Source organism: Equus asinus, chromosome 20, assembly GCF_041296235.1.
Source record: "Equus asinus isolate D_3611 breed Donkey chromosome 20, EquAss-T2T_v2, whole genome shotgun sequence".
In the NCBI taxonomy this organism is placed as follows: domain Eukaryota; kingdom Metazoa; phylum Chordata; class Mammalia; order Perissodactyla; family Equidae; genus Equus; species Equus asinus.
In genome coordinates, this window is record NC_091809.1 from 19666008 (window position 1) to 19690534 (window position 24527).

The 24527-nt window shown below is 35.9% G+C and overlaps 1 protein-coding gene across 1 annotated transcript; it reads left to right on the top strand.

Moving 5' to 3' along the window:
- Nucleotides 1-8486: 8486 nt before the first annotated feature.
- LOC106823670 (olfactory receptor 7G3-like) lies at nt 8487-24071 on the top strand. The gene is made up of 3 exons (XM_044752258.2): nt 8487-8494; nt 13651-14598; nt 24011-24071. The coding sequence occupies exons 1-3, from the start codon at nt 8487-8489 to the stop codon at nt 24069-24071; spliced, it is 1017 nt and encodes a 338-aa protein (XP_044608193.2).
- The last annotated feature ends 456 nt before the right edge of the window (nt 24072-24527 follow it).

Consider the following 24527-nt stretch of genomic DNA (forward strand, 5'->3'; position numbering starts at 1 on the left):
ATTGCTTTCTATTATTATATTATGTATGTTGACATTATAATATAGGTATCTTTGTAAAGTTGAAAGATATTTTGGTTGGTAGTTTTCTGCATTTGCAAACAAAGGAGTCCCTGTTTAAATATTGTCATACATGTTTCCTAGTGAGAAGAAGAATATTTTGTACTTTGCATAGAATCATTTGGTGTATGGGAGTACTGATTCTTCGGATATTTCCAAAGACTTTTCTTAAGTGATTGAAGCACTACACATCCACTGGAATTTCCTGGTGATCCATATCATCACCAATGCATTTTCATTTATACTGACAATCTAGGTGCATGAAAATTATTTTCACTATTTGGCATGCCCCTTATGATTAACAAGATTGAGAGTGTTTTCACATATTATGTGCCGTTTATTTTTACTTTCTGTTAAATATCCGTTTACGGTTTTTCTATCAAGCTGTATATTATTTTCTTATTAATTCCCAACGGATCTTTATAATACCAGGATATTCATGCTTGTGAGTGATACTCATTGCTAATTTCTTCTTTATGTATGTGGCTTGCTTTTACATATACTTTATAGTGTTTTATGAATGAACACAAGTGCTTAGTTTTAATATAGTGAAATTTGTCAAAACTTTCCATAATGCCTTGTGCTCAGTAGATACTGATTATGAAACTCTTACTTAATTGAATCTGAATAATTTGTAGTTTTGGTTTTTATATTTGAGGCATGAACTCACCTGGAATTTAGTTTTACCTTTGATGTGAGGCACGAATTGAATTAATTCTTATGGTCCAGCACCTGTTAATAATTTGTCCATTCATTCACTGAAATTCTGATTCTGCAAAAACTAAACTGTCCATTTATGTGTTGGTCAGTAGGCAGCACTACTGAGACACATTTCAGGAAAAACCACTTTGCACAGAAAACTAGTGGTTCACTCTGTATTTCTGTGTCCCTGAGTAGAAAGCTTGATTTTTATTTCTCAACATCCAAAGGAGAACTGAAAGTCACTGCTTAGTATTAGCACCCAGGTTATCTGAAGTCCCTCTCTTTATGTTTTGCAAATAGGGAGAGGCTTTTGTCTACTAGTCAAAGTTAGACTGGTTACTTTCTCCTTATTTTTCCATTCCCTCTTTTTTCCTGATATAAATAAGTAGAGTATATTTCTTTCTGTTCTTTACCTGTTACCTGGTGATGATGAGGCTGGGGAGAATGTGAAGAACCAATTCAATTCCACAACCTATGTCTACAGCCTACTGGTATCTCTATTTTTGCGTGAAATATTTTAAAGTGAGAATAGTACAGATTAATGGGATAGACTTTAGAATTTACAAATGTCAACATTTTGCCATTAGAATTATATTCTTAAAGTAATAATAGCATACATAAATATGATATATACTTAATGTTCTATTCCATTCCCCTCTTCTGCTTCCCAGGCAAGAAGTTTTGAATTTGGTAAGTTTCCAGGTATTATTTTAAACTGTTTTTTCACACGCTTATATGTGTATTGTGTATATATTATATGCATACACATGCATATTTATGCCACAGTCAAAATGCCTAACTGAGATGATAAAATTATGTCATGGACAGTGAAATATGTAACATAGTTAAATGTAATGAACTAGAATGAAATATACCAAAGATGGTAAAACCTGAAATGTATTGTTTTTAGACATGAATTTCAAAATGACATTTACAGTATACAAAAAATTAAAACACAGAATAATAACATCGTTTATAGATAGTGCTATAGAGGAGGAAAAAGTTTTCCTTGACCTTCTTAGATTCCAAGGCTGGGACTGAAAATTAACCTGACCAAAAGACATATCAACAGGAGAAAAGTATACATATTTATTTAATATTAGTTTTATGGGGCTGGCCTGGTGGTGCAGCAGTTAAGCGTGCACATTCTGCTTCAGCAGCCTGGGGTTCACCAGTTTGGATCCGGATGCAGACATTGCACCACCAGCCATGCTGTGGCAGGCGTCCCACATATAAAGTAGAGGAAGGTGGGCACAGACGTTAGCTCAGGGCCAGCCTTTCTCAGCAAAAAGAGGAGGATTGGCAGCAGTTAGCTCAGGGCTAATCTTCCTCAAAAATAAAAAATTAATTTTATGTGATGCGGGAGCCTTAATAAGGAAGGAAGACCTGAAGAAGCAGTTAAACCAGAGTATTTTTATGCTAAGGTTGATGAAGAGTGGGTAGTCATGTAGAAATATGATAGGTTAGAGAGTATGAACTAAATGTAGTATAAACTGGTGGACACTTAGCAAGTATTGGTTGTTGGAATTCTTGCTCTTTGTTTTTGCAGACAAGGATGCCCCTTTCCTGTGGGCATAGGCAGGGCTCACATGAAAGTTTTATACTTGTTTCAGGGGAAAAGAGATGGAGAAACTGAGTGATCATGCTTCTACTGTTTTCCCAAATTCCTTCAGCTTAATATTCAGTATTCCCTGCGCCATATTTTGGGGTAGCACTTCATGAACCCATCATATCACAGTAAGTAAATTGAAAACACATGGGAATAATGTATATCAACTTCAGTGTAATGGTTCCTTTGAAGAGGAAAACATAATCAAGAATGGGGAAAATAAAGTGTGAAGAGAGGAGGGATTTCAAGTATACATGTATTGTTTTATTTCTTTATAAAAATTAATGTAAGATGGCAATATATTTTATTTGATGGTGCTGGGTGGTTGATGCTCAGGATTTTTATTGTTTTCAGTGCGATTTTTTTTTCATTTTTCTCCCCACAGCCCCCTGTACATAGTTGTATATTCTTCGTTGTGGGTCCTTCTAGTTGTGGCATGTGGGACGCTGCCTCAGCGTGGTTTGATGAGCAGTGCCATGTCCGCACCCAGGATTCGAACCAACGAAACACTGGGCTGCCTGCAGTGGAGCACGCGAACTTAACCACTCGGCCATGGGGCCAGCCCTGTTTTCAGTGAAATTTTTGATGTTTAAATATTTTTCATCAAAATAAGAAAACATGTGTAATTAAAAACCTTAAATTTCTCATAATATAGATATCTTGTTATCCAACTTACTTTTCTCTTTTGAGTTTTCATTATTTGTGTCTATATGCTTAGGTTATTTATTTTAATTTATATGCATTTTATCATATGTCCATGACAAATGATCATTGACATCATTAATATTCATTTGGGTACTTCTTTCACTCAGCTTCTCTATATAAGCAGGACTCTAGTGGGAGCATCAAAACATCCATTCTCCCTTGAAATTTACAGTTGTCATGCAGAAGATGTTCTTTCTTTCTTTTCTCTTCCTTCACCTTGCCCCATCCAACACTTTCCTTCCTATAGTGATTCATGCTAGCTGGTCCTGTCCTGTCTATGGAACAAAAAATAACTCCAGGAAACATTGAGACAGTCTCACATGTCAAGAATTGTGCTTGGTGATTTTATTAATTTCTCATTCTTTCAGCTTTCCCATGAGGCTTTACAATGGTTCCTGTTATACAAATGAGTATAGTACAAGGCTTCTTGCAGTCATTACAATTTACTTATTTACAAAGCAAGTGCTGGAGCCTAGATTAAACTTAGATGTGTCTGAGTCAAAATCCTACCCCAAATGATTAATGTTGTTGTGATGACTCCATGCTCAGGACAGAGAATTTCTCATTGCTGAAGTGAAAATTTCCTAGGGCCATTCAGCTCTAAACTTTGGGACACTAATGAGCTGTTGACCCCTTTGGTGGCTTTTTCTAAACCACTCGTTCATAAGAACAATAGACAAATGTATGCGTGCACCCAGAACTTAGCCAATCAACTCTTGCTTATTTTGGGCAACCAATGACCATATTCATGTGTATCTTATCTTAACAAAGGAAATAGGAGCTTCTTTGAGTTGATCATGGTTCATAAACTAGGGATTCCTGAAGGTTCCAGTACCCAAGGCACCCCACCTTTGATGAGACCCAACATAAGAAAGGGAAGAGAATCCAAATATCATGAATGAATTTCAATACTTACTTTTCTGACATTATATGCTAATTATACTACTGAGACAGATGTGTCAAAACATGGACAAAACAGAGAATGGATAAAGCTACTGAGTATTGAGGGATTATTTATTTTTACAACATGTCACTAGACCTCAGAAATAACAGATGGGATGGGTCCTAGTGTGCTACCTAGGAAGAAAATAAAGAAAATTAAAAATAGATCTAGAAGCAATAACCTATTAATGGAGATTAATTATGACTTAGGTTAGTATAAAATTTAAAATAATATGGTGTCTTTTCCCATTTGCTTTCAAGTAAAAAAGTGACTGGTAGCCAAACCAGTCACCAGAGGAGAGTGCATGTTTTTATTTCATATATTGTTGTGTGTGTAGGAAATGAAAGAAAATTCTAAAAATAAAGTCTCATTTTCTCATCTGGTTGTCATGATCATCTTAAACAACAATCACTCCACACTTACTAGGTGCTAGGGTCCCTGCTAAGCAATTAGAATAGATTAAATATTTAAAAATCACAAAACTACAAAAGTTTTTGAAGTATCCAGGTATACTTTGCTCAATTTCCTTTTTAATTCCTAAGGTGACTTGATAGTCTTCTCCCTTATCCTATTACTGAAACAACTCTCCTGTTAAGTAGCCTGATGTTTGCATTGGCAGATTGAGTCTTTCTCGTTTTAGAATTCTGCATAGATACACTAAAAAATTGTTGCCTTTTCTCTTGTTTTGTTTTTTTAATTAAAAACTCAGTGCATGTCACCCCTTCTCCAATCGTGTTTTGGAGAGAAAAAATGTGCTACATATCACCTTATGAGAAAAATATTTTTATTTAGGTCTGATTTGTCTAAAGTTTAGTTTTATCTGCACCTAATCAGACCAACACTTTGTTGTGTGCATAGAACTAAAAACCTCTTGCCTACCTTAGGCTACAACTCTGATACTTCTTCCATCATCCCCCTGCATCATCATTGTACGCTTTGACTAACTTATTTCCAAAAGCATCTGTTATATTTGAATTTCTTTAAAAAAAATACATGAAGAAAACATTCTTGGACTCTTGTTCTAGCTACATCTTCAATTTTCTGCTCACTTTATAGTAAGATTTTTCAAAAGTGATGTCTTTACTCACTCTGCTCAATTTTTCTCTCATTGTTTTTTAAAGTTAAACCAGTAAGGTCCTTCCTCCTAGACTCTCATATTAAGGACTCTTAAAGCTACCTTAAGTCCTTTATTTAATTATCTATCATTCCTTTAATTAACTTATAAGCAATATTGACTCATTCATTACTTACTGAAATGCTTTCTTTTGTCATCTTTCAGCATTGTATATTATTTTCAATTTAATCATGACTCATTGGCTACTATTTCTCTATCTCCTACTATCATCTTCCCTGTCTCCCGAACCCCTAATCTGGGGGATCTCTTGGATATGCACTCAGTCCTCCTCTATAGCTACCATCACTCCTTTGCAATAGCATTCAGACTCATGGTTGATAGTCCACTGACATGCTAAGGACTCCAAAATTTATGTCTCCATAGAGACACTTTCCCTTAAATATCAGAAGTATATATTCAACTGCCAACTGGACATCCCCATGTAGATGCCTAATAGGCAAATGAAACTCAGCATTTTGTAAACCAAAATCCTAATATTAATCCACAAATATGATATACACACAATTTTTCCTATCACTTATGACTACTCAATTTTTTATTGAGATTCATAATAGTTTACATCATTATGAAATTTTAATTGTACACTATTTCTTGTCTGTCACTACACAAGTGCTCTCCTTCACCTCCTGTGGCCAGCCCCCCTCCCCTTCTCCTGATAACCACTGAACTGTTTTCTTTGTCCATGTGTTTGTTTATATTCCAGATATGAGTGAAATGATATGGTGTTTGTCTTTCTCAGTCTGGCTTATTCTGTTTAGCATAATATCCTCCAGGTTCATCCATATTGCTGCAAATGGGATGGTTTTGTCTTTTTTATGGCTGAGTAGTATTCCATTGTGTCACGCACCACATCTTTTTTATCCTATTATCAGTCAATGGACACTTGGATTGTTTCCAAGTCTTGGCTATTGTGAATAGTGCTGTGATGAACACAGGGGTGTGTATGTTACTTTGGATTGTTGATTTCAAGTTGTTTGGGTAGACACCCAGTAGTGGGATAGCTGGGTCATATGGTATTTTTATTATTAGTTTTTTGAGGAATCTCCATACTGTTTTCCACAGTGGTTGCACCAGTTTGCATTCCCACCAGCAGTGCATGAGCATTTCCTTTTCTCCACATCCTCTCCAGCCTTTGCTATTTTTTGTCTTGGTTATTATAGCCACTCTGACTGGTGTAAGGTGATATCTCATTGTAGTTTGATTTGCATTTAGCTAATGATTAGCAATGTTGAGTATCTTTTCATGTGTCTGTTGGCCATCTGTATATCTTCCTTGGAAAAAAATGTCTGTTCATATCCTCTGCCAATGTTTTGATCAGGTTTCTTGTTTTTTGTTGTTGTTGTTGAGTAGTGTGAATTCTTTATATACTTTGGACATCAGTCCCTGTGTGGTAAATGATTTGCAAATGTTTTCTCCCATTTGGTCGGTTGTCTTTCCATTTTTTTGATGGTTTCCTTTGCTTTGCAGAAACTTTTTAGTCTGATGTAGTCCTATTTGTTAACTTTTTCTTTTGTTTCCCCTACCCCAGTAGACATGGTATTCAAAAGGATGTGGCTAAGACCAATGTCAAAGAGTGTACTGCCTACATTTTCTTCTAGGATTTTTACGGTTTCAGTTCTTACATGACTACTCCATTTTTTGACACTGAGCAATTTTCTCTGACTAAGCATCACACTTGATTCCATTCTTTCTCTTATAACTTATGTCTAATCTTCCATAAAACCCTGTTGTCTGCATGATTAAAATATATCCAGAATCTAGCCAAATCTTATCATTCCCACCATTACTACATGTATTGAAGCCACTAGAAATTTAGAATTGTTCAAAAACCACCTTTCTTTGGCTACCCTGTATCTGTCTTTGTAGTCAGTAGGATGTTGACAGAATTTGTCTGACACTCTCTTTTGATATCATGTTTTCCCCATCTCTTATCCATTTCCCCTGCTGGCCTCTGTAAGTTGTGATTGTTCATTTTTTGTTTTTTTTCATTCTGGATTATATTTGTTGCTACCTATTAGTACATTCATTTGCAGATCTTATTTGAATGGGAATGTTTTTCCCTCTTTCTATTTCTATTGATGTGTTCATTCTTCCTTGTGCACTAACTTCACAATTATGCTCACCAATCACCAGTTCTCTAATCCTGAATTCCGTTTACTAACTCTTGCTCCTCAGCAACATTGAAAATATCATAAAACCATCCATAAAGTCCATGGTTAGTTAGTTCTGTTCTTCCCTGGAGGATTTTTTGAAAGTTTGAATATTCTATTTCCACAGTCATGTGCCCACTGATGTCCAAAACTCTATGTTGACACACTTTTCTCAAATAAAGATGTTCCACTTCTACCTTGGCTTCAAGCACCTAATCTTCTATTAGGACATTCAATTCTCATTACCTGAAAGAGTAGGTATCTTCTCACCTGTGAATTTACGTCCATAGAGTCCCTTGGCTCCAGCCCACCTACCAAGTCAATTTTTAGTATATTGTGATACATGGAAAACTTTATCCTTTTTTGAATTCGCCTATGTCTTTGTATATTTTACTTATTTCTTGTTAGTTTGAAGTGAGTAAGGTTAAGATGGTGAAGATTGACATTACTATGCCATCTTGTCACAAGTTTATTTTCAAATAACATACCTGGAAGAATATAGATTAAGAAAGTTCATATAGAAAAAGTCAAAATGTAAGATAATTTGATGAACACATGAAAATATTGAGGTCCTTAAAGAAAAATATTTTTAAGTGTTATTAACTTGGAGCATCATCCACACATATTAAATTATGGATGGAATCTCCTGAGATAGACTAGATTGCAGACAAAATTGTGCACTACTGCCTTTTAGTGACTTTGCATTTCATCACAACACAATTAAAAATGAAGAATCATAATGCAACCGAAAGTCTCCCAATACGAAGAAAAGTGTTCATTGAATCTACTGCGTGGAATAGGTAAAAGTAGTTATGAAAGTCTAAAAGCAGAGTATGAAGCCTTTGTATATTGATCATGATCACAATTAATCACAGGCATTTCACATTCTTGTGTTAAATATAAAGAATAAAAATTAAGATACAGAAAACACTCCAATGAATATTAAACTCTAAAGATGAATTGCCCATAAGAGTTTGAATTTACAGTATCTTAGCTATACTTACAAATATGTTATTTTTACCCAATACGTGAACTATGTTTTCACACTTAAAATAGAAATCAGTTCCCAAGATATCATTAATTAGACAGAGATACTGTGTTTGTCACATTAAGTAAAGAAGTCTGGAAGTCATTACAAAAGGAGTGTGTGTACACGTTGGCAAGGTATGTGAAATGGAGGTAAACATGAACAGGTAGCGAGAACTGGATGGTGTACATCTGTCCTAACAAGGTCAGGGATTAGGCATCATGGAATTCTTCTCTTCTATAGTTTTGGTCACTAAGGATTTGCAGTGCTCGGGGATCAGAATGACACTAAAATTTTTTGTCTAATGAAGAGCCTTGGATATTTATCCCACAGGGATATAGAGACTAGAAAGAGTCAGCCTGTGTAACGTCATCCAACAGCCCTTTCCTGGTCAGGAAGAAACACATCTGAGGCTCCATCGAGGGATGATCTTTCTTAGCCAGGAGCCAGTTGCCTGACTTGGTCTCTCTGCCCTACCTGAAGACATATCTCCTGTCTTCAACATCCAGATGACATGTAAGCATCATTCCACTGTGATGGAAGCCAGGTAACTTAAATTCCCCTAGTTAAAGCTTTGGTAATGAGGACAGGTATTTTTCTACAAATTAATTTGTGGGGAGAAATAAGGATAGCACATGCATGAAATTATTAGCTCCAAATGTCCATGGGACTGCAGCCTAACTGTCTTCTTGTTGACAAGTTCCCATGTACACACATACCAATACTCAACCAGTTCTTAATCAGCTAGTCTCCTAATTTCTCTTAAATTGGCAGAACCTGTTTTCCTCCTGAGCAGAAATCTGCCTGTTCTCGAACATGATGATGATTATAGGACCCTCTGACCTTTACTTGAATTCTTGTGTAGTCATGGCAAAGGGGTTTCTCAGATTCTCCTTTCATTTCCATTTCTGGTTCTTTTCTCTTTTTTTTATTGTGGTAACATTGGTTTATAACATTATATAAATTTCAAGTGTACATCGTTATATTTTGATTTCTGTGTAGATTACATCATGTTCAGACTGCTTACAATCTATTACCAAACACATGTGCCTAATCATCCTTTTTGCCCTCCTCCCTCCCGCCTTCCCCTCTGGTAATCATCAATCCAATCTCGGTTTCTATGTGTGTGTTTGCCATTGTTTTTATCTTCTACTTATGAGTGAGATCATACAGTATTTACTTTCTCCCTCAGCCTTGTTTCACTTAGCATAACACCCTCAAGGTCCATTCCGTGTTATCACAGATGGCCAGATTTCATCGTTTCTTATGGCTGAGTAATATTCCATTATGTATAAATACCATATGTTCTTTATCCATTCGCCCCTTGATTGGCACCTAGGTTACTTCCAAATCTTGGCTATTGTGAATAATTCTGTGATGAACATAGGGGTGCATGCATCTTTATGCATTCATGTTTTCGTGTTCTTTGGATAAATACCTAGCAGTGGAATACCTGAATCATATGGTAAATCTGCCCTCAATCTTTCGAGGAATCTCCATATTGTTTTCCTGAGTGGCTGCACCAGTTTGCTCTCCCACTAGCAGTGTATGAGGGTTCCCTTCTCTCCACACCCTCTGCAATACTTCTTGTTTCCTGTCTTGTTAATTATAGCCATTTTGATGGGAGTGAGGTGTAGTTTCATTGTAATTTTTATTTGCATTTCCTTGATATTTAATGATGTTAACCATATTTTTGTGAGACTGTTGACCATCTGTATATCTTCTTTGGAGAAATGTCTGCTCAGACCTTTTGCCAATTTTTAAACTGGGTAGTTAGTTTTTCTGTTGTTGAGATGTATGTGTTCTTTCTATATTCTGGATATTGACCGCTTATCATATACATGGTTGGCAAATATTTTCTCCCATTTGTCGGGTTGCTTTTTCATTTTGTTGATGGTTTCCTTTGCTGTGAAGAAGATTTTTTAATTTGATATAGTCCCATTTGTTTATTTTTTCTATTCTTTCCCTTGCCTGATCAGACATGGTACTTGAAAATATGCTAAGACTGATGTCAAAGAGTGTACTGCCTATGTTTTCTTCTAGAAGCTTAATGGTTTCAGGTTTTACATTCAAGTCTTTACTCCATTTTGAGTTAATTTATGTGAATGGTGTAAGATAATGGTCTACTTCCATTCTTTTGCATGTGGCTGTCCAATTTTCCCAACACCATTTATTGAAGTGACTTTCCTTTCTCCATTGTATGTTCTTGGTTCACTTGTCAAAAATTAACTGCCCATAGATGTGTGCTTTTCTGGTTCTTCTACACCATTATACAGAAGAGTGTGTATTCCTGTAGCTGGGCTGTGAAGACACAGAGGAGAACGTGGAGACACAGAGATTTGGCTGGCTGCCTTCCTGGTACACCTGTTTTTGTTTTTAAAATCTTTATGCATTTTATATAAAAACAGCAGAGATGGTGTCAAAAATAAACACATATGACCACCCTTCAACTCATTCCAGAATTAACAAATGCTGACATTCTGCTATATCCATTTAAGGCTTTTTTAAAGGGGCCAGCCTGGTGGCGCACTGGTTAAGTTTGCACCATTTGCTTCAGCGGCACTGGGTTCACTGGTTCGGATCCCAGCTGCGGATCCAAACACACTGCTTGTCAGACCATGCTGTGGCAGGCATCCCACATATAAAATAGAGGAAGACTGGCACAGATGTTAGCTCAGGGCCAATCTTCCTCAGCAAAAAAAGGAGGATTGGCAGTGGATGTTAGCACAGGGCTAATCTTCCTTAAAAAAAAAAAAAGGCCTTTTTAGATAAAGTAGCAAAACCATGTACATACAGAAGACTGAACTTTTATATACCCTTGGTTTCTTGTTCTCCCTTTTGTAAAGACAACACTATCTTAAATTTGATGGTATCCCCCATGTATGGCTTTATATTGTACGTGTATTCATAAACACATATAGGATGAAAGGTAGTAACCATAACATCTATCAGTTTGAGAATAGATAAATAAAACGTGATATACCAATAAAGTGGAATACTCTTTGGTGATTAAAATTGATGAAGTGGGACTAAATACATCTAACATATTCAAAATAAATTACATAAGAATGCTAATTGTAAATGACATGTGCAGTATGGTTCAGTATACATAAAGCTTTCAAAATGCAAACCAATGCAATTGGTTATGAAACAATAATACTAATTACAGTAGAATTTGAAGGGGAATAACACACATAAAGTTGACGTAGTGATTCCCTTGGGGAAGGAAAAGAATCACGACTGTGCAAATACATGATGTGGTCAATTCACGTGTACCTGTATCATTTATTGCAATAAAACCAGCTAATGAGAATAGAGAAAGTATGAATTTGATAATTTGATGGGTATCAAGCTCTTCATTGTTACTGAGTACTTTTGTTTGAATAATCTGTAACAAAAACAAACATACCTATGTAGGATCAAGTATTTAAAATTTTCTTATGCTGAAAACTTTTTGTCATAAAATTTTTTCCTCTTGTAGGATTTCATTGTTAGTATTGATTCATGTATCTGATTCTTTTTATTTCATTCTTCTTAGTTGCTGTATATTTCACCACATGTCCATTTCAAAGAATAATGATCTTATTGATGTTTCCTTCCTTCCTTTTCTACATGATAAAGGTTTCCAGCTGGAGTTGCAGCTCAGAAACTTCTGAAATTTGCAGTTACCATGGAGGGATATTCTCTCTTTCTGTTTTTTTTCCCTTAACTTGCCCAACTCCATTGCTTTCTTCTGAGAGTGAGATTTGCCAGGAGCTGTTGTTCATGGCAGAAAAAAAAAAAAAACTGTGAACGGAAATATCAGTATGAGAGTCCCAAATGCTGTGTGCTGACCTGGATGCTTTTCCTCTATTCATTTTTCATTATTGCAACATCCCCATAAGATTTTCTGACAATTCCCCTTATACAAATGAGGATATCAGGCTTTTTAAAGTTATAAACAAAAATTTTTCAAAAACAATTGAACAATTTCCCTCATTCACAAAGGCAAAGCTAGTCCGGATTAAATTCAGAGTGTTTGAGTCTAAATAGTACACCAAATGATAAAAGCTGTCATGGCCCTTTCTTTTTCGCTCTTGAGAGGGAGGACCACTGCTTTACAGAGACAATCCTGTTGGGACACTTGATTATCTTATAAGTATCACATAAGTCTCTCTTATCTTGTAAGTCTCAGTCTTCCAATGTCCAAAAGTTGAGGCTATTTTCATCTGTTTCTTTAGGAGCCTATGCATTTCATTATTTGTATCATTTGGCTGTTTTTTTTTCTAATGATATGCCACCTAACCACCTTAGGGGAAGAAATTTCCATTGGATGAGACACAGAATCTGATTGACATAGTTTTCCAGCTTATCTTACAATCCATTGCTATTGCAGTTGCTGTGTTTCCATTGGAGAGTCTAAAGAGCTTCAAGTTTATAGGCAATATTTTCCAATTTTGCTCGTGTGCAGATCATATACTTGGATGGATTCCATGCATCTGCCACACAATACTTCATGGGTAGAGGTGGGCATACCTTGGAGAGAAGCGAAAGGATTTCGGGCAATGTCTGGTATGAATATATTACAATATTAAAGGGGAACTATGAAATCTGAGTTATGGTTTAGGAATGCTAATTCTATGCTATCAAGAGGCATTAACAGAGATTAGTCAAGTGAGTCAATTCAGCAGTCATATGATCTGATCTCATACCCAGTCTTTGCCGTGAACTAACCTTGTACTTCATATCCATGACGTACTGTCACCTTACCTAAGTTTCCTCGTGAATATATGGAGCAACTGCATAATATAACTAATCTATAATTTTACAAACCCTTCAGTAATTCTGAGGCATGCCAAATTGGGGACCACACTCAACAAGAAAGTTTTATAACTTCATCCTCACCTTTCTGTTTGTTTTGAAGACAAGGAATGTTTCTGAAAGCTGCATCATGTCTTATTCTTTGCTTCAATGTCAGCACTTGGCACAAAGTGGGAAACATTAGTGATCAATAAAAATAAGGCCCAGTAAATGAAGTGGAGGGAATAGGAAGAGTCAGAGATGATAATGGAGGGAGAAATTAACAGAGAGAATGATTTGAATATTCTCTTGGGTTCACAATATAGTTTTTTTCTTTTTCTAGCACTAGGACTCATACTTTACATGATCTCAACTTATCTGGAGGGTTTGTTAAAACTTAGATTGATGATTCTCACCCAGAGTACATTAGCAGTAAGTCTGTAGTGGTACCACCATTATTTGTTTCTTATCCGTTCCCTGTTGAGGTTTCTGTTGTCTATCCAGTGACCATTCATTTTATTTTCACCCCATCTTTTCCATCAGATTCATCCATAATCTGGACTCCAGAAATCACACAGATGCTCCAGAATTCCTTCTCCTGGGATTGACAGATGATCCAAAACTGCAGCCTCTCATCTTCACCCTGTTCCTGTTCATGTACCTGGTCACCGTCCTGGGAAACATGCTCATAGTCCTGGCAATCAGCTCTGACTCTCACTTGCAAACCCCCATGTACTTCTTTCTCTCCAATCTGTCCTTTACTGACATCTGTTTAAGTACAACTACAATCCCAAAGATGCTGTTGAACATACAAGCTCAGAATAAGGGTGTCACTTTCATAGGCTGCCTCACCCAGATTGGCTTTGTTCTGATTTTTGGCATGTTTGAGAATTTTCTCCTTGTAGCAATGGCCTATGACCGCTATGTGGCCATTTGTCACCCCTTGAGGTATTTGGTTATCATGAACCCCCAACTCTGTGGCCTGCTGATTGTTCTCTCATTGTTTCTTAGCATTGTGGATGCCCTGCTCCACAGTCTGATGGTGTTGCGGCTATCATTCCGCAAGGACCTGGAAATCCCTCACTTCTTCTGTGAACTTGCTCAGGTTCTCAAGCTTGCCTGTTCTGATGCATTCATCAATAGCATCCTGATATATATTGTGACTGGCTTATTTGGGGTTCTTCCTCTCTCTGGGATCATTTTCTCTTATACTCAAATTTTCTCCTCTGTGTTCAGAATACCATCGTCTCAGGGGAAACTTAAAGCTTTTTCCACCTGTGGGTCTCACCTTTCAGTTGTTTCCTTGTTCTATGGGACAGCTGTTGGAGTGTACATTAGTTCTGCTCTTACTAACTCTTCCAGGAAGACTGCAGTGGCTTCAGTGATGTACATTGTTCTCCCTCAAGTGATGAACCCCTTCATCTACAGCCTTAGAAACAAGGAAATGAAGGAAGCCTTGAGTAAACTAATCAGAAGGATACCTTCTATTCTGTGATTGTGTCACCTACTTTGGACCTGGGTTCCATGAATGAGTCAAAGTGACAGAAATACTGGGTGATGCAGAATGCCTTATTAGTCCATCTGTAAGTTCTTATTAAATAAGTAGGTAATCTAATGGCTAAGAACATTTCAACTTTGCCTTGAGTCATTAATTTGCTTTTAGTCTGGTTCTGTGATCTTTGACAAGTGATTTCAATTCTCTAAACTCAGTTTCTTTGCTCAGGTTCCTTAGAAGCAGAGATTGATGCAGGGATCCAAGTTTTAGTGATTTTTGTTTGATTCCAGTCAAAGGAATTTTGCAGGAGGTGGGTAGGTCAGGAAACAATTGAAACAAGACTGTGGGCATAACTAGAGGATAACTTTCACATGATCCCATGGTAGGGTCATAACAATTGCACCTTAGATCTAAGGTTGGGCAAGGGAGCTGACCTTTTATACCCCAATTTAGTAATTAGTGAGTAATTACAATTGAGTAATTAGTGAGACTTATCACTGGTAAACCTTGTCCTTCTGAGGCAACATTAGCATCTACCATATTGAGTTTAATTGTCTATAAAGTGGCATAATTAGATTCTCTCAGTGGTCTGCAGTGATTATGACATAATTGACCTCATGAGAAAGGCTTCAGTTCTAAAAAGAGGAAGAAACTTCAAATCTAGCATGACCAAACAGTAAAAAGTTATTTTCATTATAAGGACTTCAGAGACAGAGAATGTACAGGAAGAGTAGGGATTCATTCATTTCTCTGTGAAGAGTCTTTGACTTAGGTCTGGCTCTTGTCAGCATCGCCAGGTGGTAGCAGCAAATGCAAGTGTCATACTCAGACATGATGCCCAGAGACAAAAATCTGACTGTCCTTCTTTGGGTATGTCGTTAATAGATTTTTCTGTGGAGCCAACCAAGTGACATCTCTGTAATGAGTTGAATGTTGGCCCTCAAAACATTATGTCCACACTCTAATCTTCCTAACTTGTGAGTATTAACTGATGATAAAATGATGATTGTGCCGATTTGGAGAAGAATATTTACAGACGAGGAGCTTATTCCATATTATCTGGCTGGACTGTAAATTTAAACAAATATATACCTGTGAAATAGGCAGACATGGAGAAGATACAGAGAAAAGCGTGAGGCAGTGTAACCACGTAGACAGAAATTGCATTGATTCAGTCATTATTTGATAATTCTTGTTTACAAGACAGTTTTTATCTTTAGACTCTGATGAATCTCTCTGTGATCCTAGCATATACTGATTTACAATTTATTGAATTTGCTTCCTTTTTATCTTGTTAAAATTTAAAATTAATGAATAAATTCTTTGTTTTGGTTTTTATTCTCACTGTGCTTCTGAGAGTCAATGATGTTATTGAGTTTAGCAGTTATTTATTTATTTTCAATGCTCTCTATTTTATGTTATGTATGGTTAAATCAAAAAATAGGAAACTTTTAAAGTTCTTAAAATATTTTAATTGCTTTTTCCAGCTTTACTGAGATGTAATTGATGGACAAAATTGTGTACTTTTTTTGCTTTTTTCTCCCCAAATCTCCCCAGAACATAGTTGTATATTTCAGTTGTGGGTCCTTCTAGTTGTGGCATGTGGGATGCCACCTCAACATTGCCTGACAAGCAGTGCCATATCTATGCCCAGGATCCAAACCAGAGAAACCCTGGGACACCGAGGCGGAGTGCACAAACTTAATCACTCAGCCACGAGGCCAACCCCAAAACTGTATATTTAAAGTATAAAATATACTTACTTGATAAATGTATCCATTGTGAAATGATTACCAAAATCAAATTAATTAACACATCAATCACCTTGGATAGTTATCATTTTGTTTCACACTTAAGATATAAGATATAAGAACACTTAAGATATATTCTCTTCACAAATTTCAAATACACAACAGAGTATTATTAAGCACAATCATTATCTTGGACATTAGATCACCAGAACTTACTCATCTTATAACTGAAAGTTTGTACCCTTTGATCAACATCTCCCCATTGCCCCAACCCCAGCATCTGGCAACCACCATTCTACTCTCTGCTTTAATAAGTTTGACTTTTTAAAAATTTCTACTTATTAGTAATACCATACAATATTTGTCTTTCTCTTTTGGGTTTATTTCACTTAGCATAAGGTTCTCCAAGTTAATTCATGTTGTCACAAATGGCAGAATTTCCTTTCCTTTTGTTGGTGAGGAAGATCAGCCCTGAGCTAACATCTCTGGCCAATCTTCCTCTTTTTGCTTGAGGAAGATTGTCTCTGAGCTAACAGCTGTGTCAATCTTTCTCTATTTTTTGTATGTGGGATGCTTCCACAGCATGGCTTGATGAGCAGTGTGTGCCTCGGGTCTGAACCCATGAATCGCAAGCTGCCAAAGCATAATACGTGAACTTAACCACTATCCGACCTGGCCAGCCCCAGAATTTCCTTTTCAATACTATGTAATGATGTGGTGTAATAATTTATTACTAAATAATAAATAATGATATTTATATTACTAAATAATATGTATATAATTATATATATATTTTTTTCCATTCATCTCTCAATGGACACTTAGGTTGTTTCTATATCTTGGCTATTTTGAATAATGCTGAAATGAACATGCAAGAGCAGATATCCCTCAAGATACCATTTTGTTTCATTTGCACATATACCCAGAAGTAGGATTGCAGGATCGTATAGCAGTTCTATTTTTAACATTTTGAGATATAATTAACGTATAGTGTTATATTAGTTTCAGGTGTACAACATAAGGATTCTGTATTTATATATATTGCAAAACGATCACCAAATAAATCCAGTTAAGATCGTTCACCATATACAATATACGTAGTTGCATTTTTTCCTTTAATGAGAACTCTAAGATTTACTCTCTAAGCAACTTTCAGCTATTCCCTAGAGTATTATTTACTCTAATAACTATACTGTACATTATATCTCCATGACATTTGTTTTGTAGCTGGAATTTTGTAACTTTTGACTCCCTTCACTCATTTTGCCCACCTTGGCTACCCACCTTGGAAAACCACTAATCTCTTCTCTGTATCTATGAGCTCAGGTTTTTGTTTTCCTTTGTTTTGGATGCCACATATAAGTGGGATCATATGGTATTTGTCATTCTGACTTATTTCACTTAGCAAAATGCCCTCAAAATCCATCCATTTTTTCTCAAATGGCAAGATTTCCTTCTTTTTATGGCTCAATAATATTCCACTGTATGTATACATCACATTTTCTTTATCCATTCATCATTTTATGGAATCTTAAGTTGTTCTCATGTCTTCACTATTGTAGATAATGCCACAACGAACATGGGAGTACAGCTATCTCTTTCAGATAGTGATTTCTTCTCTTCCAGATATACTCCCAGAAGTGGGATTCCTGGATCATATGGTAGTTCTGTTATTACATTATTGAAGGGCTTTATACTATTTTCCACAATGACTGTAATTATTTACATTCCCATCAATCATGTACCAAGCTTCCCTTTTCTCTACATCTTCACCAACATTTGTTATCTCTTGTCTTTTTAATGAGAGCCATTCTAATAGATGTGAAACAATGTGACACTGTGATTTTGCATTTCCTGATGATTACTGATTTTGAGCATCTTTTCATACAGTTATTGGCAATTTGTATGTCTTCTTTGTAAAAATGTCTATTCAATTCCGTTGTCCATTTTTTAATCAGATTGTTTATTTTATTACTATCAAGTTGTATGACTTTATATATTTTGGATATTAACCTCTTATCAGATATATAGTTTGCAAGTATTCTGTTCCATAGGTAAACTTTTAACTTTGTCCTTAGTTTCTCTTGCTGTACAGAAGGTTTTTAGTTTAAGATAGACCCACTTACTAATTTTTGAAATTGTTGCTTGTGTTTTTGGTGTCGTAATTGACCCATGTCAAGGAGGTTTTCCCCTGTTTTCTTCTAGGAGTTTTATGGATTCAGGTCTTCTGTTTAAGCCATTAATCCATTTCCAGTTATTTTTTATGAGTGGTATAAGATAAAACTCCAATTTCATTCTTCTGCATGTGATTATGCAATTTTTCCAACACCATTTATTGTAGAGACTATTCTCTCCTTTTTCAGTATTGTTGGCTCCCTTGTCAAATATAAGTTAACTTTTCTCACTTCCAAGGCAGCATACTCAGATCTGTTTCTTCCTTCATTTCCCTCATTGTATGGTAGACTATGGAAATAATTAACACTCAGCAATTCAATCAATTCCCTATTGCTTTTATTTTTGACACCTTTGTCTCAGTTATATAATAAACAGATAATGTTAGGAAAAGAAAATTTAAAATCAATCATGAAAGTTCAGATTATCCTCCTCTGCTTCTGATAGGCTCCATCAAATCTGGATCAGGCAGTCTGGTCACTGGCTACCAAAGGAATCTTTAGTTTACGTACCAGGATCAACTCCAGGACACTCCTATTTCCTGTATTATTACGAGTAACTGAGAATATAGTCATTGGATTACCCAAAACAGGGAGGAGGTCATTGGCTGTGTTCTGGGTGCGTCAATGTATCTGCCAACTATTATTACGAACCAGTGACTTGGAAAAAGACTGTAAAGGAGTCTCTAATGTGAATAGCTCATTAGTATACCACAGTTTAAGGTGAATGTCTCTAGGTAAACTTTGCTTCACCAATGAGAAAACATGTGCCATTAGCATAGAGTCATGAAAACAAGTAACCATACCTATGCAAATCAAGATTTGACTCAGAAACACCTGAATTTCATTCTAGCTCCATCACTTGCTTTTTAAACAAGAAAACATTTTAACTGTGTGAGAAGCCTCATTCTCCCCATTTGGGTTACAGACCATCAAAAGACCTTATGGGAATGTTGCAAGCCTGAATAATGAGTAGACAAAATCACTAAGCACAGTGTTTGATATATGAGAAACTATATTTCCAGTCAAGGTTTTTGTACATTGATTTCATAACCTGTAACTTTACCATATTCATTTATTAATTCTAAAAGTTTTTTTTGTGGATTCTTTAGGGTTTTCTATATATAAAATCATGTCAATTGCAAATAGAGAGACGGTTTCACTTCTTCCTTTCCAATTTGGATCCCCTTTATTTCTTTTTCTTGCCTGATTGCTCTGGCTAGGACTTCCAATACTATGTTAAATAAGAGTGGTGACAGTGGCGCCCTTGTCTGGTTCCTGTTCTTAGAGAGACAGCTTTCAGTTTTTCTCCATTGAGAATCATATTTGCTATGGGTTTGTCATATATGGCCTTTATTATGTTGAAGTATTTTCCTTCTATGCTCATTTTATTTAGAATTTTTATCATAAATGGATGCTGTATCTTGTCGAATGCTTTCTCTGCATCTATTGAGATGATCTTGTGATTTGTATTCTTCATTTTGTTAGTGTGGTGAATCATGTTGATTGATTTGCATGTGTTCAACCATCTCTGCATGCCTGGAATAAATCCAACTTGATCACGGTTTATAACCTTTTTAATGTATTACTGTATTCAATTTGCTAGTATTTTGTCTGGGATTTTTGCTTTGATGTTCATCATTGATATTGGCCTGTAATTTTCTCTTTTTTTTAATTGGTCTTGTCTGGTTTGGTATCTGGGTAATGTAGGCTTCATAGAATGAGTTAGGAAGGTTCCCCTCTTCTTCAATTTTTTGGACAAATTTGAGAAGGATAGGTATTGAGTCTTCTTTGAATGTTTGGTAGAATTCATAGGGAAGCCATTTGGTCCTGGGTTTTATTTTGGGGGAGGTTTTTGATTACTGTTTCAATCTTCTTACTGGTGATTGACCTATTCAAATTCTCCATTTCTTTTTCATTAAGTTATGGAAGGTTGTGTGATTCCAAGAATTTATCCATTTCTCCTACATTGTCCAATTTATTCGTGTAAGCTTTTCATAGTATTTTCTTATAGACTTTTATATTTCTGAGGTGTCTGTTGTAATTTTTCCTCTTTCATTTCTGATCTTATTTATTTGAGCCTTTTCTCTTTTTTTCTTGGTGAGTCTATCTAAAGGTCTGACAATTTTGCTTTTCTTTTCAAAGAACTAGTTCTTGGTTTCATTGATTTGTTTCTATTGTTTTTTAGTCTCTATTTCATTTATTTTTGCTCTGATTTCTTATTTTTTCTTTCTTCTGCTGATTTGGGGCTTTGTTTTTTCTTGTTTTTCCTGTTCCTTTAAGTGTACCATTAGAGTGTTTCTTTGGGATTTTTCTTCTTCGTTGAAGTAGGCCTGAATTGCTATAAACTTTCCTCTTAGGACCACTTTTGCTGTATCCCATAGATTTTGGTATGTTTTATTTTCATTTTCAGTTGTGTCCAAGTGCTTTTTGATTTCTCCTGTGATTTATTTATTGGCCAATCATTGTTTAGTAGCACTTTGTTTAATCTCCACATTTTAGTGGCTCTTCGGATATTCTTTCTGCATTTGATTTCTATTGTCATGTCTTTGTGGTCAGAAAATACACTTAGTATTATTTCAATCTTCTTAAATTTATTGATATTTTTTTGTGGCCTAATATGTGATGAATCCTGGATAACATTCCATGAGCATTTGAAAAGCAGGTGTATTCTGCAGTTTTTGGATGGAGCATTCTACCTATGTCTAGTAATTCCATTTGGTCTAATGTGTCATTTAAGGCCAATGTTTCCTTATTGATCCTCTTTTTGGATGATCTATCCATTGGTATAAGTGGAGTGTTAAAGTCCCCTACTATTATTGTGTTACTGTCTAGTTTTGTTTTTATGTCTATCAATAATTGCTTTATCTATTTGGGTGCTCCTATGTTAGGTGCATAGATATTTACAAGTGTTATATCCTCTTGTTGGATTGTTCCCTTTATGATTATTTAGTGCCTTTCTTTGTCTCTTGTTACAGCTTTTATTTTAAAGTCTATTTTGTCTGACATAAATATTTCTATCCAGCTTTATTTTCTTTGCCATTTGCATGGAGTATCTTTTCCTCCATTCGCTTTCAGTTTGTGAGTGTCTTTAGGCTGGAAGTGTGTCTCTTGTATGCAGCACTTTTTGGGTCTTTTTTTTATCCATTTGGCCACCATATGCCTTTGATTCAAGTATTTAGTCCATTGACATCTAAAGTATCTATTGATAAATATGTATTTATTTCCATTTTGTTACTTATTTTCTGGGTGTTTTAGTAGTTCTTCTCTGTTCTTTCTTCTTCTCTTACTCTCTTCCATGGTTTGAGGACTTTCTTTAGTAATATGTTTGGCTTCCTTTCTCTGATTTATTTGTGTATTTATTATAGGTTTCTGGCTTGTAATTACCATGAGGTTCATATATAATAATCTAAGTATATAGCAGTCTACATTGAGTTGATAGTTTCTGTAGTTTGACTACTTTCTAAAAGCTCTACTCTTTTATTCCCCTCTTCCCACATTTTGTGTTTTTGATATATCTTACGTCATATTTTGTGTGTGTGTAACCATTACCCTCTTATCATTGAAAGAGGTAATTTTAGTATTTTTGTCCTTTTAAACTTCATACTACCTTGATAGATGGTTGATCTTCTACCTTTAGTGTATTTTCCCCTTTACTTATTATTTTATTGTCTTTTGCTTTTTTGGTAATTTTGTTATTCTTATTTGAGGCCTTCTCTTTACCATCTAAAAAAGTCCCTTTAGCATTTCTTGTAGAACTTGTTTCTTGGTGATAAACTCCTTTAAATTTTGCTGTCTGGGGAAATCTTTATCTCTCCTTCCACTCTGAATGATAACCTTGTTGGGTAGAATATTCTTGGATGCAGATTTTTTTTCCTTTCAGCACTTTCAGTATATCATGCCACTCTCTTCAAGCCTGTAGGGTTTCAGCTGAGAATTCAACTGATAGCCTTATGGTATTTCCATTATGTGTCACTTCTTGCCTTTCTCTTGCAGCTTTTAGGATTCTATCTTTATCTTTAATTTTTGACATTTTAATTATAATGTGTCTTGGTGTAAGCCTCTTTGAGTTTATCTTGTTTGGTGCTCTCTATGCTTCCTGTACTTAGATGTCTGTATCCTTCTTTAGGTTTGGAAAGCGTTCAGCTATTATGTCTTCAAAAAGATTCTCTGCCCCTTTGTCTCTCTCTTTTTCTTCTGGGACACCTATAATATGAATGTTGGTGACTTGATGTTGTCCAGAGTTCCCTTAGACTGCTCTCATTCTTTTTAATTCTTTTTTCTTTTATCTGTTCAGCTTGGATGATTTCCTCTAGTCTTTTGTCCAGCTTGCTGATCCATTCTCCTTTATCATCTACTCTGCTACTGAGTCCCTGTAGTGAAAATTTTATTTCCAGTCTTGTATTCTTCATTTCTGATTGGTTCTTTTTTATATTTTCCAATTCTTTGTTGATGTTCTTACTGTGTCCATCCAGTCTTCTCCCAAGGTCAGTGAGCATCATTATGACTTTTTGTTTGAACTCTTTGTGAGATAAATTATTTATTTCTCTTTCATTTAATTCATTTTCTAGGGTTTTATCCTGCTCCCTTGCTTGGACCGTATTCCTTTGCTTCTTCATTTTGCTCTTTCTTTGTGTTTATATATATGTATTGGGTGGGTGAGCTATGTTTCCTGATCTTGAAGAAATGGCCTTATTTAAGAGATGTCTTTGGAGGCCCAGCAGTGTGCTTCCCTCTCATCAATAGTCTGAACATCCCAGGAGTGATTCCTGTATAGCTACTTGTGTCCTTCTGCTGTGTCAGGGTTTCTCTTGCTGCAGGCATCCAGGGAGTCTAGGCTTTCCCCCTCTGGCTGTTTGTAAATTGGGTTTGGGGAGCCAGAGATGTCTTATTTCTCACTGAGATGCACCCAGAGCCTACCAGGTGAGTCTCTTTTCACTAAAGTACTGTACATCTCTTTCTGGTGATTTTAGGTTGCTTTAGGAGAAAGAAGAATTTGTGCATGGACACTTTAAGAGCTGAGTTTTTCCATTTATGTCTGATCGCTTTTCTGGGTTATTTCCCATTGTAGTTAATAGCCAGCAAAACTATACGTTAAGACACTCATCTCAGTTGTGCTGAGTCTGAAGTATGCTTATAGCAGTAATATGCCCCTTCTCAGGTCCCATACTCCTCTAGGGAAGGCTGAAAACCTTACTTTTGTTCCTGGCTGGCCAGCTGTGAAGCTACACAGCATGTGAAGGTGGCTCTTTTCTCTTCAGAAAGTAATTTGTGTCTCTTCTGCGTCTGTTAGGATTATCCTTTGTTGTGGGAGTTCTTTTTATCCAGTTTTCAGTTCTCTCTCCAGGGTTATTTTTCCAAGATAATTGTAACCTGGTTGTGTTCATGGGAGGAGTTCAGAGTCCTCGTCACCATCATGACAAAATCCCCCATTTTTCAATATTTAAATGTATCAAATCAACACATTGTATACTTTAATCTTATAGAAACTTATATGTCAATTACACCTCAATAATGGTGGGAAAAATGATCAGATACTGGAAATAAATACTGGCTGTATAAACCCAATTACTGTCACCATGGTTACATTCTCTCTTCCTTTTCTCTGTGTCATTTCCACTTATGTTTATCTTATAAGGATACATTTGGTTATGTTTATGGCTTACCCAGATAATCTGAGACAAGTTCATCCTCTACAAACACCTAAATTCCAACTAAGTGACATTCACCTTTTTGCCATATAATATTAATAACTTAAGGAAAATAGGATGTCGTCAAATTTTTTTGAGGGTCACTATTCACCTGCTGCAGAGATATCTTCTGGCTTAATCCATGGAAAATCTATAATATTCTGACCCAAAGAAGAACAGTCAGAGTTCTGTCTCTGGGAATCACATCCGGCTATGACATCTCCATCTGGCACCACCACTTGGCATCTCTGTGGAGACTCAGTCCTAGGACTACACATGGAGGATTGAGTGAATCTATACTCACCTATTCCTA